The following is a 20,808-nucleotide window of genomic DNA, read 5'->3' as shown; positions in this document are numbered from 1 at the left end:
GGATGGTCGCAGCACTAAAAATTACTATATAAATTCATTAAATGTATTCATATGTAAAAGACTTAGGATGCCATCGCTACAATCTAAAATATCAACAAATAGTTTATCTTTTAATTTGTTCGTACATGTGGACACTAAAACAGCCAATGTCAATATATTATATTTCATAAATAAAATAGGGTTGTTTTAGACCCTAAAACATTATAATCATTATGTCTCTGACTTTGTTCATATGCAAATGTGGTAAGGTTTTAAAAGCAAACACTAAAAAGTAAAATATCAACATAATGTACGTCTTTTAACCTGTTCGTACTTAAATGCTGAAACTAAAACTAAATATCAACATATTGTAAATTGCTGAGGTAGGTACTGACAATAAAAACTACAATATTAACATACACTATTATACTGTATGTGTCTAAAGTTGTTCATATATAAAAAAGTTTCATGTGCAGACACTTACATATTTTATGTCACTAGAATTGTTCATACAATACATTAAGCATTGAGGTTTATATGCTGACATGAAAACTTACAATATGAACATGTAGCATATTTCAAAAAGTAGTTTTTTGAAGTTTCCTTTGACATGGAAACACAACTGTACAGTAAAAATACAATTAAAATGTGGCACTGCACACTAAAGCATACAATACTTACTGTAAAAGTAACACATGCTTAAATTTAAACTTACAAAACCAGTGTTTTATGAATCTAAATGAAGGATAAGATTTTAGATGCAACACTAAAATATACATTATGGACACATTTTACTGCTTTAATTTTGATTGTATGTAAAATGCTTATATTTGACATGCCTTGGTATCATTTCAGTGTGAATTCATAAAACCTACGTTATTGTATGACTCTTAAGCTGGCAGTACATACAATACTGACAATTTACAGTAAGTTACACACATTTATGTTCTTCATTTGTATGGGCTTATCTTCCATTTAAATATAGAACATACCATAGAACAACCTGGAAATTGAAACTTTTTTTTTCTTTAAGTGGGTGTGAAGTGTGAAGTGACATTCAGCCAAGTATGGTGACCCATACTCGGAATTCGTGCTCTGCATTTAACCCATCCAACGTGCAGACACACAGCAGTGAACACACACACACTGTGAACATACACCCGGAGCAGTGGGCAGCCATTTATGCTGCGGCGCCCGGGGAGCAGTTGGGGGTTCGGTGCCTTGCTCAAGGGCACCTCAGTCGTGGTATTGAGGGTGGAGAGAGCGCTGGACATTCACTCCCCCCCATCTACAATCCCTGCCGGCCAGAGACTCGAACCCGCAACCTTTGGATTACAAGTCCGACTCTCTAACCATTAGGCCACGACTTCCCCAAAAGACTTCTTTAAAAAGAACCCACGACTTCACCCACGACTTCTTTAAAAAGAGGACAACACTCTTACCAACCTTTAATTTGGCTTATTGGTCTTATCTTTTACAAACCTTAAGCTGCTAAATCACCTTTTTTAAATTCAAGACCTCTGGGGCAAAGGCGACGCGGCCCAGTTAAGCCAACATAACAGGAGGCTTTTACAATCGATCCTTCATTACTGTGCACCCACTATAACCAAAGACTCTTTCACACCAAAAACATTATCAATTACAGCTCAATGAGTCCAAGGTAGGAAGCTCATTTCAAAGCTGCCTGGTACTGACATTTTTTTTTATATACAATGTTGTACCAACTTTATGCCAGAGAGAGAGAACTAGAGTGAAGGATGCTGGGAGCTGGGTCAGAAAGAAAGACTAGTTCAAAAGAGCGCAGCGTCCTCCTTGGGATACAAACAACATCTCTTATTTACAGCACTGAATTGACTGTTTTGGAACAGACAGCAGGAATGTTTTGGCCACCAGCTACTGTGCATTGCCAAGGTTGCTGTCATTAAAATTAAATGTAGTACTGTCTCACACAGCGATGCTAGACCTCTGTGATGTTTGAGACGAACATAAGCTAATGAAAGAAAGTATTATGAATCAGTTGTCACACAATCACACACCAAATTCTGTTAACAACTCTCTGATGATGGTAGAAAGATGTTGTAGAGACAAATAGGGATTGAAATTCTTTGAAGTTCCTATTTTTAACATTGTATAACTGAAACAATGTTGTTTGTTAATTTCACGAGGACAAACTAAATATTATAGTCATATTATAGTATTAACCCAAACGTTTTATTTTCATTCTATAATTATACATTTTTAACATTGATTTGTTTTCTAAGAGTTTGACAATTCAACCCTGTTACCCATATTTTGTACATATTTGAATAGTATAAAACTTGATTGGCTTGGGCTTACTTTCTAGCAATCAATTAATGTAAATATCAGATAAAATATTAATTGAATTAAGGATTAAGTGGTGCATTTAAATACAAAAATTTATTTTTATAAGTGTTTTGCAATTTTTCAACCCTGTTACCCATATTTTGGACACATATTTGAATAGTATAAAACCTTGATTGGCATTGTTTTATTTTCTGGCAAACAACTTCAACTAATATAAATATTGGATAAAATAATAATGAAATTCAGAGTTAAATTGTTCATTTAAATACAAAATGTGTCTTAAACTAAAAAAATTGCTAAACTTTTTGCTTTTATAAACGATGTATAAACAAAATTAATTTATACATTAATTTATACATCGTCAGTCTTAGAAAGTCAAACTAAATATTATATTAATATATAATCCCAAAGTGATTTTCATTTTCATTCTATATTTATACAGTACATGTAATATAAAATAGATTTTATAAGACTTTGCCAACTTTTCACCCCTGTTACCCAGTTATAGTTTATAGTTATAGAATACTTTAAAACCTTGATTGGTTTGGTTTTATTTTCTAGCAATCAACTTTAACTGATACAAATACTGGATGAAATATGAATGCAATTCAGGGTTAAATGGCACATTTAAAGACAAAATATACGTAAGCCAATATATACATTGGAAAGTGCCTACAAAGTAAGCACACAAGACAGTATTTAGGATAAATAATTTAATGCTAATAATACATCAATACATGTACACTCTCACAAAAGTGAAAGAACCCAAAATTGCCATGTCCTCTCTTTCTAAACAAAAAAGAAAGAAAAAAAAAACAACAGTCCTTTAAATATTGCTCAACTTATCTAAAATTCCCTTTGACAACAATAGCAGATGCCTGAAAGTGGAAACCCTTAAATTAAAGTTGTCGGCACACACTCACCGCAAATGTGCGCACACACTATAAATAAAATGTGTGTGTGTGTGTGTGTGTGTGGGGGGGGTGGGTGGGGGGGGGGGGGGTTCCTACATTCATATCATGCACCCCCATTTTAAAAACAACATTACACCACACTGTGAGAAATGCTTTAACAGTCCAAATGAGAGAAGTAGTGACCCAAGTACTCTTTTGGTTTTGATAATTCATACTTATCAGTTTTATACAGTGTTTGGAAGTTCAGTGGTTTATCGGTCGTAGCAAATTGCCTGTGTGTTAAATAAACAGTCTGTGTGCATTAGTAAGAAGCATATTATGAATTCTGTACAAGTTGTTAATTGCGTACTGTATTGTGACAGTCAAAGCTTGGCTCACTCCATCTAATTTTTTGTGGGTTTTAAAACTGGGCCGCACCACTAGACTTTTATTTGGTGTAGAAAATTGTAGTTGACAATGGCTGGATATCCTTTTAATGGAGCTGTGGCATGGCATTGGATTCTGAGTGCAGGCAGAGCCTGAGTGTAACATAATCCATTAGCTTCTGGGAAAGATAACCCCATGCACACAACATCAAAGCACTTAAATCTAGATGTCTGTTGGTGTTCTGTAACAAAAACAGCAGTCTCAGCACTCCTAATGGAACAGACTGAAGGAAAGATCTGGGTATGAAGAAAGCTGAAGCTTGTTTGAGAACATTCACGAACACCACACCATTATAACGACAGATCTAACGTGAAAGCTGCTCGAATGGAGAAATGTAACGGAGAGCAAAACGAACAAGTGTTGGAGGGAAATCAAAGGATTTCTCTCAGACAGGAATTGTTATCACTGTCTCACATGTCCCGAAACAGTCTTTTTTATCTTATATGATGCTTTATAAATACGTAATAAAATACATTTATTACATGATATATGACAGGCGAGTGTAACAGCTTTATGTAGATGTGTTTCTTTCATGTAGAAAATCATGTACAACAATCCAAAGTGATTGTAGGTTCTGCTTAGTGTGACACTACTTGTTGTCATCTATGTCAACTATGGCTGTCATTGAGTATAAAAACATTAGCAAATACAGAGTGTGATGTGAAAAACTGTTCACTAGTACTGAGCTTAAATCTGACTTCCTGATATGATAATATAACCAGCGTGAGAAGAGAAGAGACAGAAAGAGATGAGAATGAGAGAAGAGAAGAGATAAAATAAGAGAAGAGACAAGAATGAGGTGAAAAGAGACAAGAATGAGACGAGAAGACACAAGAAGGAGACAAGAAAAGAAGAAAGAGGTGAGATGAAAACATGAGAAGAAAAGCAGAGACTAAACATGTGAATGAGAGAAAAGAAGAGATGAGGAGAGACTAGAATTTGATAGAAAAAGAGAAAAGGAAAAAAAAGAGAGGAGATGAGACAAAATGGGCAGAAACTAAAAGGTGAAAGGAAAATAGAGTAGATTAGAGAGGCAGACATGAGATGAAAAATGAAGATGAGAAAAGATGAGACGAGGTGAAGCGAGAAAAAAGATGAGGAATATGGAGAGGAGAAAAGAGAAGACTGAAATAGATGAGATAAAGGATAGAATAGAAATGAGCAGAGAGGAGATGAAATCAGAAATCAGATGAGAAAATGAGTCTGAACAAAATACGAAAAGCAATTGAGACAGTGGCGAGACACTTTCCATCACTATCAGCAGATCTTCCACATTCAGCTTTTCAGCTGCACCTTCAGAAGCACCATGAGCACGTGGCTCTAAACAGGATCTCATCCATTCATCACAAAGACACCTAGGAAGAGCTATTGCCTTGCAAGGCCTTGTTCCATTCGACAAAATGTTATGATACGCCAGTGCAGCTGGGCAATGCTGGCAGAACAGCGGCGGGATGTTGACCATACATGGACTGAGTAGAAACAAAGAGTCCAACCTGAATTATGTGTGCTTTTGAAGTGAAGTCTTTGGGGAAAGTGTACATAATGTGGATTTTTCAACACCAAATGTGTGTGTGTGTGTGTGTCTGTGTGTGTGAAGGGCGCACTAAGAGCTGGCTGGTTTGGTGTAATCTTCCACTCCAGTGATAGTGGCCTTGCAGAAGAAGCAGTCCTTATTATTCATCAAGTGCTGATTGATACAGGCCCTGAAATAAAAGACAGAGTGAGGGAGCAAGAGATCAGTCCGTCAGTGACATTTAATCACTTAAAGAGTTCTGAGCCACGTCACATTGTGAGTTATCTGTGCTGTGCTTCACAATATACGTCAAGCAACTCAAAAACAAACTGCCAAGAAAATTGATTCGATTGAGAGCACAGTTTTGATGCATACCAATCGTATTGCGACAAATTCAATGCAGTGCTGAGACCACAGCATTACCAGTGGACAGTACTGGGTAGTAACTGATTACATGCAATACAAGTTACCCAGAAGGCACACCAAGTTAAAAAAATATATTTGGTTAAATTTCGGTTGCCATGTTGGATGACCAAAATTCAATGTCAATACAATGTCTAATGTCAATGTTAATTTGATGTCCAAAACCGACATCAGCTGGTTGTGTAACCAAAATCCAATATTACGTCAACATCAAATTGCCATCAAATACTGACGTCAAGCCAATTTTCATTCTCAACCAAAATGCAATGCACAAAACACAGCGTATTTCATTTGCCAAGAAAGGTGTGCTCGGTCTTCAATCTGGCAACCTGCGTGTGCGTCAAGTCTGAGGATGAGGGGACCTCTCCAATATTTTGAATTTGGACTGCAATACCTAGTTCAACCACTAGTTGTCAATTCTACATACAGCGCCTTTAAATAATATATTGTTTGTTAATGGTCACATGACATGATGGTAAACAATTCAAACATTTATATTTTCACTGTTCTCATATTTCTTTGGATTGTTTTTATTTTAAAGTGGGTTGATTAGTTTTGATTAGTTTAATTTGACATTTTTATGATTTAATTAATTATTAGCTTTTTATCAACAAGCCCTCTGCAGTTCAATAACGAGCCCCAGTTTGTGAAACCCTGGCATAATGTAATGTTACATGTAATGCCAAATGTAATCTGAGAGTAATCCAAAAATAGTCCGAATAAATTACTCAATGTGTTACAAACTAAATTACAAACTAAAATTTCCATCATGTAATTTGTAATCAGTAATGGACTGCAATTTTTAAGTAATTTACCCAGCACTGCCAGTGGAATTACTGTATCGCAACAGTGGAAACATGTCCTTAGTATTTCAGACAGTGTTTATGCTATAGATAAATAATGGTCATTGAAGCCTTTAACGGCATGGTGTTAATCTCTTAAATGGAAGAGTGAATGGAAGAACGGAGCTGTTGATAGGATGTTGGCACCAACTCACTTGCAGGATTTGTGGGAGCAGGGCTTGAAGATGGCTGATATGGAGTGTGCATAGCAGATCGGGCAGAGATCGTCCTCGCTGGTCGGCTGTAAAAGAAAAAGGCCGATCCAATCACTTAAGAAGCAGATACATTGTGTATTGACTGCCTGAAAGAAACTGTTCTCAAAGACACTGTTTTACCTTCTCAACAATGTCATCATATTCAACAAATCAACTATATATACATTTCTTAGATTAGATAAATCAAGATTAGATTCTTGATTTATTTATTTATTTTTCAATAAATGAGTGCACAATATCTGATGTATTCTGCAACATTTTAAGTAATAGTTTGGACACCATTGAACGTTTTGTCCCTTTTTCATAGTTGTGCTATCGCAGCTAAATTAGCGAATATTTCTTTTTCAGTTAATTTATTAAATGACTCAGTTTTATCATCATGTACAAACTAAGCAATAAAATACACACTGTTCTTATTCTAATTCATTTTAAGTCAGTGAGCCTAACAGCCAAACACTTAAGTGAACTATTGGGACGTCTGGTTCCCCTAATGTCAAAAAGTGCCAACTTATGGTATTTTTGAAAAATGCATCACTAAATTTATTGAGAATTTCTTATGCTAGAGAAGACCTCATTCTATTTCCTAATACATACTCAAAGAAACAGATTTTTTACATGCACAACATGTACTTTTTGTAATTAGCAGCAAGAGAACAGAGCTTGACTCCTGACCCCTTAAAACAGGCTGATGGAGCTTCATTAGTATACAAGCATCTCATTAATATGTAAACCTTATTATTACTCAGTCAAGGCAGGAGATAGTACAGCATGTTAAATGAGTAGTTCACTCAAACATTTTCTGTCATATCCGTTTCTAAAACCCATGAATTTCTTTGCCGCAAAAAAAAAAAAACAATAAGCTTTTTATTTGTATTTTTTTTTGTCATTTTGTCAGTGATCCCCATTCACTGTAAATGTAGCTTGATGTCCAATACACAACCAGAAACAAACTAGAACACATATGTACAAGGACGTCAGAAGATGCATATTTGCTTTTGGTGACCCCGACGTACTCACCTTTGTATAACATTGAGGAATAGAAGATTCAATTGATAATTAAATATATTATTTAAAACAAAAATCAAATCTGAATCCATGAAATTATATTTCTTAAACATCTATTTTTATTCACTTTATTATTTTTTTCTAGGACGTTACTGTGTTTGAGTGGTGCTGTATATGTTAAGACTTTTTGAAAAGTAGTGAAATGGTGGTTTTCTGAGCAAAACCTGTTCTTCTGGGTGGTTGTTGTTTGTTTGTTATGTGGTTGCTAGGGCATTACTAGGTCTTCGGCAAGGAATTAAACAAACAGATTTGTATATAATCCAAATATCTACAGTTCCTGCTGTCAGTTGGTCTCCTGATTTCCAAGAGCAGCCACAGCAAATGCTGATGAATATTCTCCTTCCATCCATCAGTCTGAGTCACACGAGACTCCTGTAATCTCCACGCTTTCATCCCAAAGCTTTCCTGAGCTGGGAAGGGAGGGAATAAAAGTGCAAGTGCTAACTGAGTTCTTTATACTGATTTCATGGGGAGTGTGGATGAAAGCCTGCAGTGACAGAAGAGCAGCCAGGCCTCCATCCCTGCCAACCTCACTCCATGCACCGCAGAATATAACAACCTTTCCACAACAGTTTCCACAGTTTCACTTTAAATTGGTGATAGACCAATATACTGGCCAGATCAATTATTAAAGCCATTATTTAACTGTTTTGAAATAATAATAGTCAAACAGTTTGTTATACAAGTACTCAAACCTTCCTTCCACAACTCCGTGAGGACTCTACAATGATTGCATGTTGTAGACGGACCTGTACGTAATGAACCAAGGGTGCAGAGGACAAGCTAAAGTTATTGAGATCCTTTTATTAGGAATACTTTAACTGTCTGCTCCATCTACACTGATTAAAAACAGAATGCGAGGCAAAAAGCAGCCCTTCAGTTAATTTTAAAGGGCATTGCGTTGACCCAAGCAATTTTGGAGAATAAACCATCAATATATCCTCAGTTACCCAGATAGCCAGGCTATCGGGTTCTTTGTCAGTTTTTCATGCGGTTCTTTGACTTGAACAGGGCCTTTTGTTTTTGTGCCCCAATGTCCTTCCATTCTTAAAGTCAAAGTTTGTTCCAAGGGGAATGATTGGGTTTCTGTTTGGTCTCTAAGCTGAGATGAAGGAAATACAAGCCCCTTAAAATCTCATTCATTCCCTCCTAAATCCGTCTCTTCTGAGCTATTACCTTCAGATCTTGTGTCTGAGTAATGAGGGAAGATATCCACTATCCCAAGGTAATTTTCAGGGGCAGACAGTAACCTTGACTGGCCCAGTTCACTTTGGTTCATGGCGGCCTGATAAAAACGCTGGGTGCTTTACTCAATTCATATAGTTACTCTAGTCAGTGAGTGCAAACTAACAGAGAAATCATGTCAAGACTGGGACTGTGTGACCTAAAGGAATAGCTGGATTTCCTGACAATTTACTACCCACCCCCGGGTCATCCAAGTTGTAGATGAGTGTGTTTTTTTTATAAGATTTGTAGATGTTACATCACTTGCTCATTAATGGATTCTCTGCAGTGAATGGGTGCCGTCAGAATGAGTCAAACATCTGATAAAAACATCACAATAATCCACACCACTCCAGTCCATCAGTTAATGTCTTGTGAAGTGAAAAGCAACATGTTTGTAAGAAACAAATCCATCATTAAGACATTTTTAACTTCAAACCACTGCTTCCAGCTAAAATTACGAGTTTGTCTCATTCTGATGGCACCCATTCAGTGCAGAGGATCTATTAGTGAGAAAGTCATGTAATGCTACATTTATTCAACTAAATATTCATTAAATATTCAGCAAATTTTCCCTTTTTGGTCAATTAGTCCTTTAAGTCCTGGTGCGTTCACATTTACCGTTGCTTTCACTACTAATCCAAGAGTTTCAATTGAGAGCAAAATATTTCCCCATGCAGATTTATCTCATGTTTAAGTTGGTCATGCAAATTTGACCCGTTGACAGACAAAAAAAGATGATTGATTTGAGAGTGATTTCTGTGAGGCTAAAGTCTACAAGAAACTGAATTCACAACCTAATTTACTTCTGTAATGTAATCCAAATCTAATTATGGATATTCGGAGAGAAAAGAATAATAATAATAAAAAAAAAACCAACAACGAAGGACTTGTGATGAGTTTGGTCAAATTGAATTCAATTGATTCAGTTGTGACAGAAGTCTTGGTGACACATCAGACAAAAAGGAAACTTCAATTTCCAGTAGCAGTGTATTTCAGATACATTAGTACTACACTACCCACAATTCTGAAGTGAAATCCACCAATCAGAACGAGGATCACTGACACTGGGTGATTTTATGATCATTTTTATTAAAACGGATATAAATGATTTATAAAATATATAAATTTAGATATAAATATTTTTGAACAATATTCACTGATTAGTGTCAATGTTTATACACTTCACCTTTAAAAATGAAAAATACACTTCATCCTGTAAAAAAGGTTTTGTATCGTTGTGAATGCTGCATTCAAAGCTGTATTGCTACAGTAAATGGATTTTGGAATTATAGCCAGCAGAGATCAACATGAGCTGATGGCTCAATCCATTCATTGCCGCGGTTCATATGTCCCTCTCCAGTCAGAGCCAATGCGCTGAGGAGGCAAGACGCTGTACTGTACTGTTCAGCACTCTATGTATGATTAGATATGTTGCCCTACGACCTGAAATGCAAAGCCTGCTGGTGGCCATGCGGGACACCATTACATTCATAGAAATGAGACAATATCATCTGATGTAGAGATCCGCTGGAAAAACGGTTTTCAGTGAAAACACAGGTTACAGGACTGCATGGCACTATAAAAATAATTAATAACAATGTCTAGAATCTATTGTTTATTTCTTATGAAAATACAGTTAAAATGTTCCAAACTGCCCTATGAAGACTCTGTGAGAGATTTTCAGTAGTATTGAGTCCATGACATCCATTTATCCATTCAGTTTCTTTCTTTCTTTTGTGGATGTCACATCTTCTCTTTTCTTTTCTTTTCTTCTCTTCTCTCTTGAAATTCAATCATTTTATTTTTAGTAATTTTGTTGAATAAGTTATTAATTTACATTTAACTTATTTTTGTAATGGTTTATTTAGAAATGCGATCAGCATTGATATTATTATTTAAAAATATATGTTTTATTGTTTATTAATATATTTAAGCATCTTTTAAATTATTTAAAAAACATGAATTTTGACGTTTATTTTATTCTGCCGTGGTATAATAACCTTTTATTATATTTATTATTAGCTTTAAAATAATATTGACAGCACATTATTATTATTAAGAATGTTTCCCTCATTACAACACCCACGCCATTTCTGAAAGAAAATTAAAAATAAATAAATAAATAAAATCATACAAAATCAGGATGTCTTTTATGATTCACACTACTGTCAAGATATTAATAAACTAAACTAAATTCACAGTAAAATCAATCCAGGGATCCAGTGTGTCATTAGAAATCAATCAAATTAAGATAAAGATTTGATTTCTGCTTCATTGCAATGTATTAGGGTTGCAGAAGTGTGACTGCATCAGCAATATGTACATTTCTCATCTCAGCTGCTGCATCAGTAACGTGTGTAACCGCAGGGCGTCCCGCCATGGGAGAGGCACGTCGCCTGAGAGTGCTGACAAATGACCTTTATATTCTGACGGGCCCCTATGTGCCGGGCTGATATTTAAGACAGAACTGAACGCGGATGCTTCCTAACAAGTTGCTGTTGTGCTTCTTTACCTTTTTTTTTTTCTCTAAGCAAGAATACAGTGTATACTTTCATGCATGCAACATACACTCAATACAGCACATCATATTTCATAGAGATGCGCATTTAATATTTAGGGCTGTACTAAATGAGATGAATGGTAAAACAAAGACATTCCCAGACAAAAAATGTCCAAGCAGATTGTTGGCTCTACCTTTTCGCAATACTGATGAGATCCTGAAACTGGTTTAAGCAAGGTGTCTAATTATTGCGTAGGCAACAACAAAACTTTTTTTGGGCCAGATGTGTGTGCTTTTCTGTCAACTATAAAAATATCTTCAACAGTCAGTCGTGTCAACACAGATACTCACCCAGATTCAATGATAGAAGCACTGAAAATAAGTCAAGTGTGGAAAGACAAGCAGTCATACGGATACGTTTTCAAATCCAGCTGAATTATAAAATGTAGGATACTTGAAAGGTTGATAGAGAAAATTATTTTGCTCATGTGATATTGTGAATTAATTCACAATAACTTTTTTTTATTATTTTAGTCTAAGTTTGAATTCACAAGCTTTAAATATAATATAAATTTCAATAAATATTTTTATTCAACTGGAATAAATAACTTTTATTTAAATTTTAGTTTTAAGTACTTCAAACTCATTATTTCAGTTAATTGCCAAGACAACATTTCTAAGTTTTTGTTGTATAAACAGTATGTATAATAGCTTTATTTAAAAAAAAAAAAAAATATTAAATACATTTTAATTATTCAATTTTTAGTTTTATTTAAAAATAACACTGGTACTTGAATAATTGTGCTTCATTACACAGTTTACTGGAAATTACTTTAAACTAAACGCATGTAAAAAAGTTTAACATACTGTACTGTATATATGTGTGTACTTTGTTTCTATGTTTGTTTATTTATTGAAAACCCCCACACTAACTAAATAAATAAACAAGCATCCATTCTGGACAAAACTATAGTCATTTTGTCATTATGAAGATGCAACTTGTGTTAACAACCATCACTGAATACTTTTTTGTATCATTACTCATTTAGCATTTTATCATTATATTATTTCATTTTTTTAACCACAAATTTTTTTTTCTGTTTGTTAATTAATTTAATTAGTTTATGAAAATGTTACTTTGAACTAATATGTGTCAATAGTTTTCATCTTATTCTTTATCTTTAATATACAATACTAACCCTGCTGCTGTCCAGTCTCATCGTTTTCATTTATCACCTTAAGTAACAGCCAGGCTGGCAGCTTCTTAATAACTAGTTATTAATAATAAATAAAGAATTCCTCTCTGGACTTTCAGGTCGCCAAGAAATGTAAATCTCAGCTTACTTTAAAGGCGGCTGGAGACTCGCAGAGAGAAGAGGCTGTACTTTTGCTGAGGGAGTGAAAATTGTAGCTCTCTTCACAGCTAAAGTGCCCAGACAAAGCGCCAGGTAATTGCAGCAAGCTTTCCTGAGGAGAATTACCTTGAAAAGCTGTCAAAAATGTCACAACTCCATCCTGAGTAATCAAACTTCATTTTTCCCGAAGTGAAAATAACTATGTTTCTTGCAGGAATACCGGCATTCACCTAAACGTCTTGTCCGTGGAGAAATGGATTACACTGCGGTGAGTTGCACCGATGGAGATTTGTCAAAAACGTGTAGGAGTTGATTTCCCAAACGAAAGCCAGCAGATTCAGAAAACTGTATTATTCCTCTTCCACTCTACTGTATCAATAGTTTTTTTTTTTTTTTTGAGGAAACAGATTTCCTAAGCTCATGTCTTCATGAAAACTGAAATCTAGGACAAGACTCAGAGAGGAAATAAGTCTGGGAACTTCAAAGCACTTCAACTATCTTAGAAAAGTGACCTCTGGTCAGGCCACCACAGTAACTACAGAGAATATAGAGAGCAAACCTGGTTTTTCAATGACAGTTTGGCTGAATACTGATATGTTTTTCTTCCTGAAACAGTATGAATTATGCTGGCCTGCCACCAGCACCACAGAAATACAGTCATTATACAAACGTCTGCAAGAAAATAAGAAATTATACTAGATTTCCACAAAAAGTGAATGTTTCACACTATTTGAACTGTACTCTGGTATAATAATTAACCCTAGGTAGACAACATCTCACAATGCACCAATGGAGAATTTAAAAACTCTTAAATAAATGTAAAAAAATTACAAAAAATAAATCCATAGAATTTGAACTGAATTGGATATTTAAGTTTTTTTATGTATTTACTTATTTAGAATTGTAGTTTTGTTTCCTTATACGCTTTCGTTTTAATTTTAATTTTGCATCCTGTTGGCTTCCTCAGCTCAAATACAATTCAAATTCGGGAAATGAATTAAAGGCTTTCTTAATTCACTTTCTGTGCCGTATATCCCTAACTGTCCAGTGTAAACCATCACTTGTGTAGACAGAGATCGATATGATTGATTGGAGAATGCAATGAGCACACAACCTGTTTAAACAATTGCTTGAGCAAATGTCGCTATGTAAAACAGCTAAGGTTGCCTTAAAAATAATTTCGCAAATTTTTGCAAATTCAGTGATTAGTTCTTTCTCAAAAGAGCACATTGTATCAACCTGGTATCTTTTAAACATGATTTTGTTTCCTGGCAAACTACTTGCAAAATGGTTTCTCAGTGTAGAAACATACATCTGAGTGTCTAACAAAGACACTAGCTTATTTTGTTTACTAGGATGAGAGTTGCTGAAATCGCGTTTGGTCTCGTACTGTATCGTGTATCTTGTCAGTGTGTGCACTTGCTTGGCCATTTGTAGTTGATAAACAGGAAAGTGGGTCCAGCTGAATTGAAATGATCATTTGTTGGTTTGGTATAATAAAGGTTATTATACCGCGGCAGCGGTCGCGGCAGTCGTCGTGTGAAGCCCTCTTAGTGTGAAGACCAAAGAGTGTAAAGACCATCGACTCTACCGTGCGACTCCACCGGGCAGGGACACCGGCAAGGGATAGTAGTAGCTTTTATTTTTTATTTTTTCATTGATATGTTTATTATTGAAATGTTGTTGTTATATGCATGTGTTAATTTTATTTAATTTCTTTATTTTCTTAAATATGTGGGTATATAGTATTTATAGAGTTGTAACTTTTTAGTTTTAGTTACTTTTTCTTATTTGTAAGTCGCTTTGGACAAAAGCGTCTGCTAAATGACAAAAGTAAGTAAGTAAAGTAACAAAGACTTCGATAGAGTTTTGCGAATTTTTGCAAATCCAGTGATTAGTTCCTTCTCAAAAGAGCACATTGTATCAACCTGGTATATTATAAAAAAAATCAGGCAAACTAGTTGCAAAAATTGTTTCTCAGTGCAAAAATATACATCCGAGTTTCTATCGAAGACTTCAGAAGAGTTTCGAAAACTTTTGCAATTCCAGTGATTAGTTGTTTCTCAAAATAGCACATTGTATCAACCTGGTTACTTATAAACGTGATTTTGTTTCCAGGCGAACTTTTTGCAAAAACTTTCTCAGTGCAAAAACACACATTGAGTGTCTAACGAACACTTCGCAAGAGTTTCGCAAACCTTTGCAAAACCCCTGATTAGTTCTTCCATTTCTAACTAGTTGCAAAATTGAACTACTTACATTTTTTTTTCTCAGTGAAAAAACGTTTATTACTTTCCTTTTTTACCCACAATTTAGTTTATCCATGGTGCAAAATATTTTATAATAGTCGGTGCTATTTCTTTTGATATTTCTACCTGTGGAAAGCAAACAGAATATGTTGTTTTTGTACATTTTATTTAATCATGCCAAAAGCAATTTATCAAACAATAAGCAAAAGAGTGTAATAATAAAGCATATTACTCTAAGTCGAGTGGTTCAGTCAAGCACAGTTTCAGCATTTTAAAAAGCCCTAGTTCAAGTAAAGTATATCAGATTGCGGTAATCTGCCGGATCCTCCACAATTTAGGATTTAGAACAGAACCTGCATCGTTTAGCACAATATTTTTGGCCAAATTTGCACCACTATAACAATATTCCTAATATATTCCCTCTGGTGTGTCATCAAATAAACCAGTGCCATTTTTGGGTGTTGTTATTGATAACTAAGACTAAATATATTTTTAAAAGTACATTTGAAAGCTGAAATAAATGTGAATACATGAAAAATAATATAAATTTTTTTTCAACTAAAATTAAACAAAGAAAAACTAAACGAACACTATTATGAAATATTAATAAATCATATTAAATTATATAAATAATACTAAAACAACACAACACTGGAGCATGTAACAACCAACCAAGCTCACAAACACATAACCAAGTCTTGGAGACGTTCCATGTTTCGACTCGTTTAACAATGAGAAAAGGGGAACTCATACAGAGAGGCTGTTAATGATCATCACTAAGTGCAGATGAGAGCTTTGCTCACTTGGTTGGAGGCAAGAGCGGCTCATGGCTTGAAAAAAAGACTGGTAATCAGACACCACTTTACAGAGAATATGTGTGGAGAGCCCAACACACACGAGGATCAGATTGTTGCGGCACAAAAGGCAGGCCACACGCTTTGTTACCCTGGACGTCAGAGGCAAGGTGCACTTGGCAGAGAAGTGTAAACAAATGTCAGCGAGTGTGGAAACAAACACTGCCATGAATACATTCGCTCAATGAGCTAATGATAGGATGAGCTTCTGTTATGTCAAAGATGCTTAAGGATCAAGACATACTCTACTCAAAGTTTCAAGCACAATTTTCATGTTCGTAATAATTAAACCTTCATAACTGTCTTGTCTAAAACAACTTTCCTTTTCATATGACATAACTAAGCCCTTTTATTTATAAACCCCCGCCCATAAATAACTAGCCTTTATTATGAAACACCCTTACTTTTCACAATCCTTTCAATTTAAATTGAAATCAAACCCTGCTCTACATATGTTTGTCTTGTTGGATATAGTAGCTTTCACTCTGAAAAAGTTCATGCATTGAGTATCAGTGAACTAAAGTTTTGTAAATTTATTAAATGTAGGTTAATGTTAATGTTAATTCACAAATATACCGTTAATTGTTCATTCAAGTTGTTAGTTCATAAAACAAATGTTGATTTATTCAACTTGCAATGTTAAACATGTATTCATGCAGAAATCTGGCATTGACCTACATTAATAAATCCTGTAAAAATGTTGCATATTGTCAGAAAATGATAACTAATATTAACCAACGGAGCCTTATTGTAAAGTTTTACACTATTATTGTCTAAAATATTTTAATACATATACAATTGCCCAAAAAACTGTATATAAACACTTCAGTCACATTTAAAATGTAATAATAGTATTGTATTAAATTAGAATATATTGTCATAATAAATATATAACAAAAATGTGTCAATTATTGTAGAGAAAGATTTGTTTGAAAGCAGGACAACTGTTTTTAACATTGATGATCAGAGTAATAATGTTTCTTGAGCAGCAAATCTGCATATTAAAATGATTTCTGAAGGATCATATGCCATTGAAGACTTGAAGCAATAGTAAATTGTTTCGTCTCTACTATTATAATAAACATATTAAGTGAATTCAAGAGTTCAATCATTGTTTCCTCGCCCACGACAAATCAAACTGATTATACATGGAAATAACTGAAGGTCACAACAGCTGAACATCTACACAGAAACCATAGTCACAATTAAAATGTTTGATCTATTCTATAGAGATGCAATGGATTAACTTTTAATCAAGGGTTGAATATGAGTAAGTAGGATTATTATAGCAATAAATAGTAATGGACCATAAAAGATGCCAACATCATCACTCAAAACCTCAAGGGGAACAATAGCAATAATATTTCTGTTTATTAAAGTTCTGCATTGTGACATGAAAACAAATCATATTACCACAAGGCATATCATAATGCAACAAGAAAATCTCCTTATTTTTTGTTTAAATTGTGGCCAGGTGATAAATATGTAAAACCACGCTGTTCTGTTCCCTCAGCGTTAACCTGACGCGGCAATGTGATTTGCATTCATAAATGGTTTTGCATGTACATCTGCCACCGGATGATCCGGTGACTGCGTTTATTGGAAAATGCTGTATGTTGTCAGGTTCAGTTTAACTCAAAAGCCATGTAAGAGGCTGAAATTATGTATTAAATTTAGAATATTTCTTAAAATAAATGTGGTTGATTTGATTTTATCTCTATAAATTAACATTATGTTAGTTTATAACAGTACTTTATAAAAGTACTGGTAAAAAAAAAAAAGAAAAGCAGATCAAGCTTAAAAAGAAACTGAATACATATTTACCAGACAATTATCCGAATATCTCAAAAGATTTACCAAATGTGAATAAATTGTTGGTTTATCTGTAGCTCACACTACCTCATGATTGCATCTGTAATTTGGTGCAATTCTCCATCCGTAGTGTAATGACAGAAAACTGACGATAATTATGGCAGCGATTCTCTGAAGCGCAAATATGTTTTGGAATACTATTCAAATGATGCCGCTCTGACTGAAAATATAGTGTCAGACACGCTGCAGTCTGCTCCAGGAAAATAAATGAAAAGAGACGGTTTTAGATGTAAACAGTGAAATCAACAATCTCGGAGATAAAATGTGAAAATTTACACCTTGTGGTGCAAATTAAAAGCGACTGCTGGAATACCGACGTGCTCTTTCCTATATTCCTCATCATTTCTCATTGTTATTGTCATTGTTAAGTAGGGGAGCAGCTGACATTAAGACAAGATTTAGTTTTTATATGTAATGTTGCCTTAAAATATGTGAATTTATAAGAGAAAATGCATCAAAGTATCTTCAAAGTATTTTCTAATCATAATAAACATTCACACAACATGACAAACAATCAAACAAACAAGCAAGCAACAAGTAAAACAAAGTGAATTAAACAAACAAATAAAAATACAGTTTGAATTAAATGTTGACAACATGACAAACAAAACAAATCCAAAAAAGCAAGCAAAAAGTAAAACAAAGCAAAACAAAATGGAAAACAACAAAAAACGATTTGTTTGTGTGAGTTCATTTGTTGTTGATTGTTTTGTTTGTAAAAAAATAAATAAATACATAAATAAATCATGAATAAATGTTATGTTCATGACAAAATCTTGGCTGTCCAGCTAAATTAAACTACACGAGAAAACAAATGTCCTTGGTAGAATTATACGTCATGCCAGCTGCCCATATTTACTAACATATCCTATTTTAACATGATTATCAAAAGGTTATATGGCTATTCTAGAAAATAAACATGCTTATTTATTGTGCTGTTGCAATGCAGCAGACTGCACAACTCAATTTAACGCAGAGGAGAATAATCTGTTTAAATTGAATTGGCTGCTCTGTGCTGAGGTGAGTCTGCTGATTCTGCTGCTGCTGCATTGTGGGAGATGGGAATGGACGATTATATTTCTCAGCAGAGGGGAAGCTCTCGGGGGAAGAGCCTCACTTTCTGCTGTCTAATGCTGCGGTGGATGGGGCTAGATCAGAGTAGCGGCTGTGGAAAGACCTGAATGGGCCGGCCATTACATTAACTTTATGCCACAGAAACCACAAGGAACTTTGTGATTCCACTTCAGAAAATCAGTAACAGGCTTTTATTGCCACCCACCGTCATGCTGTTAAAAGCTACAGTAGGATTTATTGCTTAAGGTGCTTGAATGACCATAAAGTAGTTGTTTACTGTACAATGCAATGGTGACACTGAGGCTGTCCTTGTCTTCCATTGGTTCAGGTAGATCCATCACAAATTAAAAGAAGAGTACAAGATGGAGGAGTATGGAGAAGAAGGCCAGATTGATTGTGTTCTCCCAAAAGTATCGCATTACCCCAACTAATGTTGTTCTCATATGTAAGATAGCAGAGACTGAATCAGACAAAGTGAAGAGGCGATCAGAACATTGAAACCTGAGGAGCTGGAATTCAGAGAGGCTCCAAGAAACAGGATGTAATAAATCTGTCCAGATCCGAGCACCAGCTAGTTTGAAGCAAACTAGCCAGCAAATCTCTTTCACAAAACAGCTTGCAACATTGAGACAAAAGAACACTTATTGATAATTCCAATTCAAGAAGGAGACTGTCAAATTTGTTGCAAGTAATCAAGACTGATGTTCACATGTAAACCTGTGATAGAAAATCACGAGCTACAGACTCTCTTGTGTGGGTCTCCACACATAGAAGACAGACCAAACCAAAATTCCTTTGTCTAAAGAACATGTCTTCGTTCTTCGTAGAACTACACAAATACTTTCTTTTTCATATGCCCATAAAATCATCCTAAAAGTACATTTTTATGCAGAACCCCATATTATGTTTGTAACCCACATATCATGTTTTAATCAAATAATATGTATGTCTTTTTAATCATTATTGAATAGCTGAAGGATTCAAATGCATGTTTGGTATGTATGAGTTTGAAAATTCATGCTTTAAATGTTTCTTCCAATTAATTCTTTGTCAAATGCATCATAGTCTTGTTATAGAAATCATGCTCAAAAGGTATACTTTGCAAGAGCCTGTAAAGTTCGGACCTCTGACTGAACACATAACAAGTTGATTTATTAGTGGGGTGGAGAAACAAAGCAATACCCCAAGCAAGGACAGTATCTAATTGGTCAAGACGTCCAGATGGGACGGTCTGAAAGCCGAGTTTAAAAGCTCAGGACGCCATCTTTTATTTCTCTTGGCTCTCACTCTCTTGTCACTCTTTCTTCTTCATAAAAATGCTCTCGTAGTTACTCTCTCCTTCTCTTTTGCCACCGTGTGCTGCTCTTTGAGCGTGCTCTGACCCATGTGCCATAATGAGAAGGAAAACAACTTAGTCTCGTTACAGCCTTTTATTTTTTTACTTTAGTTTCGTGTCTTTCTATGGAAAGTAATGTGTTACATTAATTTTGAGTTACTTTTTAAATCTGGGCAAGGCTTGCTTGTTTGGTTTTAATATAAAAAAAGTTCTTCTTTTACAAATGTAAAAGTCCTTTCACACAAAAAAGTGAAATGAATATGCCTCAGACTGAAGCAAATGTAAATTCATGTTTACTTACATTTCACTGCTGGTTATACTTTGTATAATTGTGTATGTGACGAATAAAAATCTTGAATCTTGAATGTTTGTACATTAAAGGGCACAGCTCAAACAAATTGCATGAAGAATATGACGCAGGATAAGAAAGTTCAACACTATTCAGCAATAACAATAATAAAACACAAATGTGTCATTTTTGCTTCTTCGTATGGTTGAATTGGATCACTGAAGGTCAGTAGCACTCCCTCAAGTAATGTTGCGTTCTCTAAAGAAACTTTGTATTTTCTCATAAATAAATAAACAAATAGTTATTTCAAAAGTATTGCATTCTCCCAAGTAAAGTGACATTCTCCTAAG

At 34.7% G+C, this 20,808-nt stretch overlaps 1 protein-coding gene across 1 annotated transcript in view; it reads right to left on the bottom strand.

Moving 5' to 3' along the window:
* Positions 1–3,005: 3,005 nt before the first annotated feature.
* Positions 3,006–20,808, bottom strand: part of LOC306875378 (E3 ubiquitin-protein ligase RNF123-like) — a 124,558-nt gene continuing 106,755 nt past the window's right edge. The window contains exons 38-39 of the mRNA XM_079425888.1: positions 6,578–6,663; positions 3,006–5,347 (exon numbers count right to left, since the gene is read on the bottom strand). Coding sequence (XP_079282014.1) covers positions 5,248–5,347; positions 6,578–6,663 — 186 coding nt within the window. The 3' untranslated portion in view covers positions 3,006–5,247. The remainder of the gene's footprint in view (positions 5,348–6,577; positions 6,664–20,808) is intronic.

Source organism: Barbus barbus (genome assembly GCF_936440315.1).
Source record: "Barbus barbus genome assembly, chromosome: 9".
In the NCBI taxonomy this organism is placed as follows: domain Eukaryota; kingdom Metazoa; phylum Chordata; class Actinopteri; order Cypriniformes; family Cyprinidae; genus Barbus; species Barbus barbus.
This window is presented reverse-complemented; position numbering and strand designations above follow the sequence as displayed.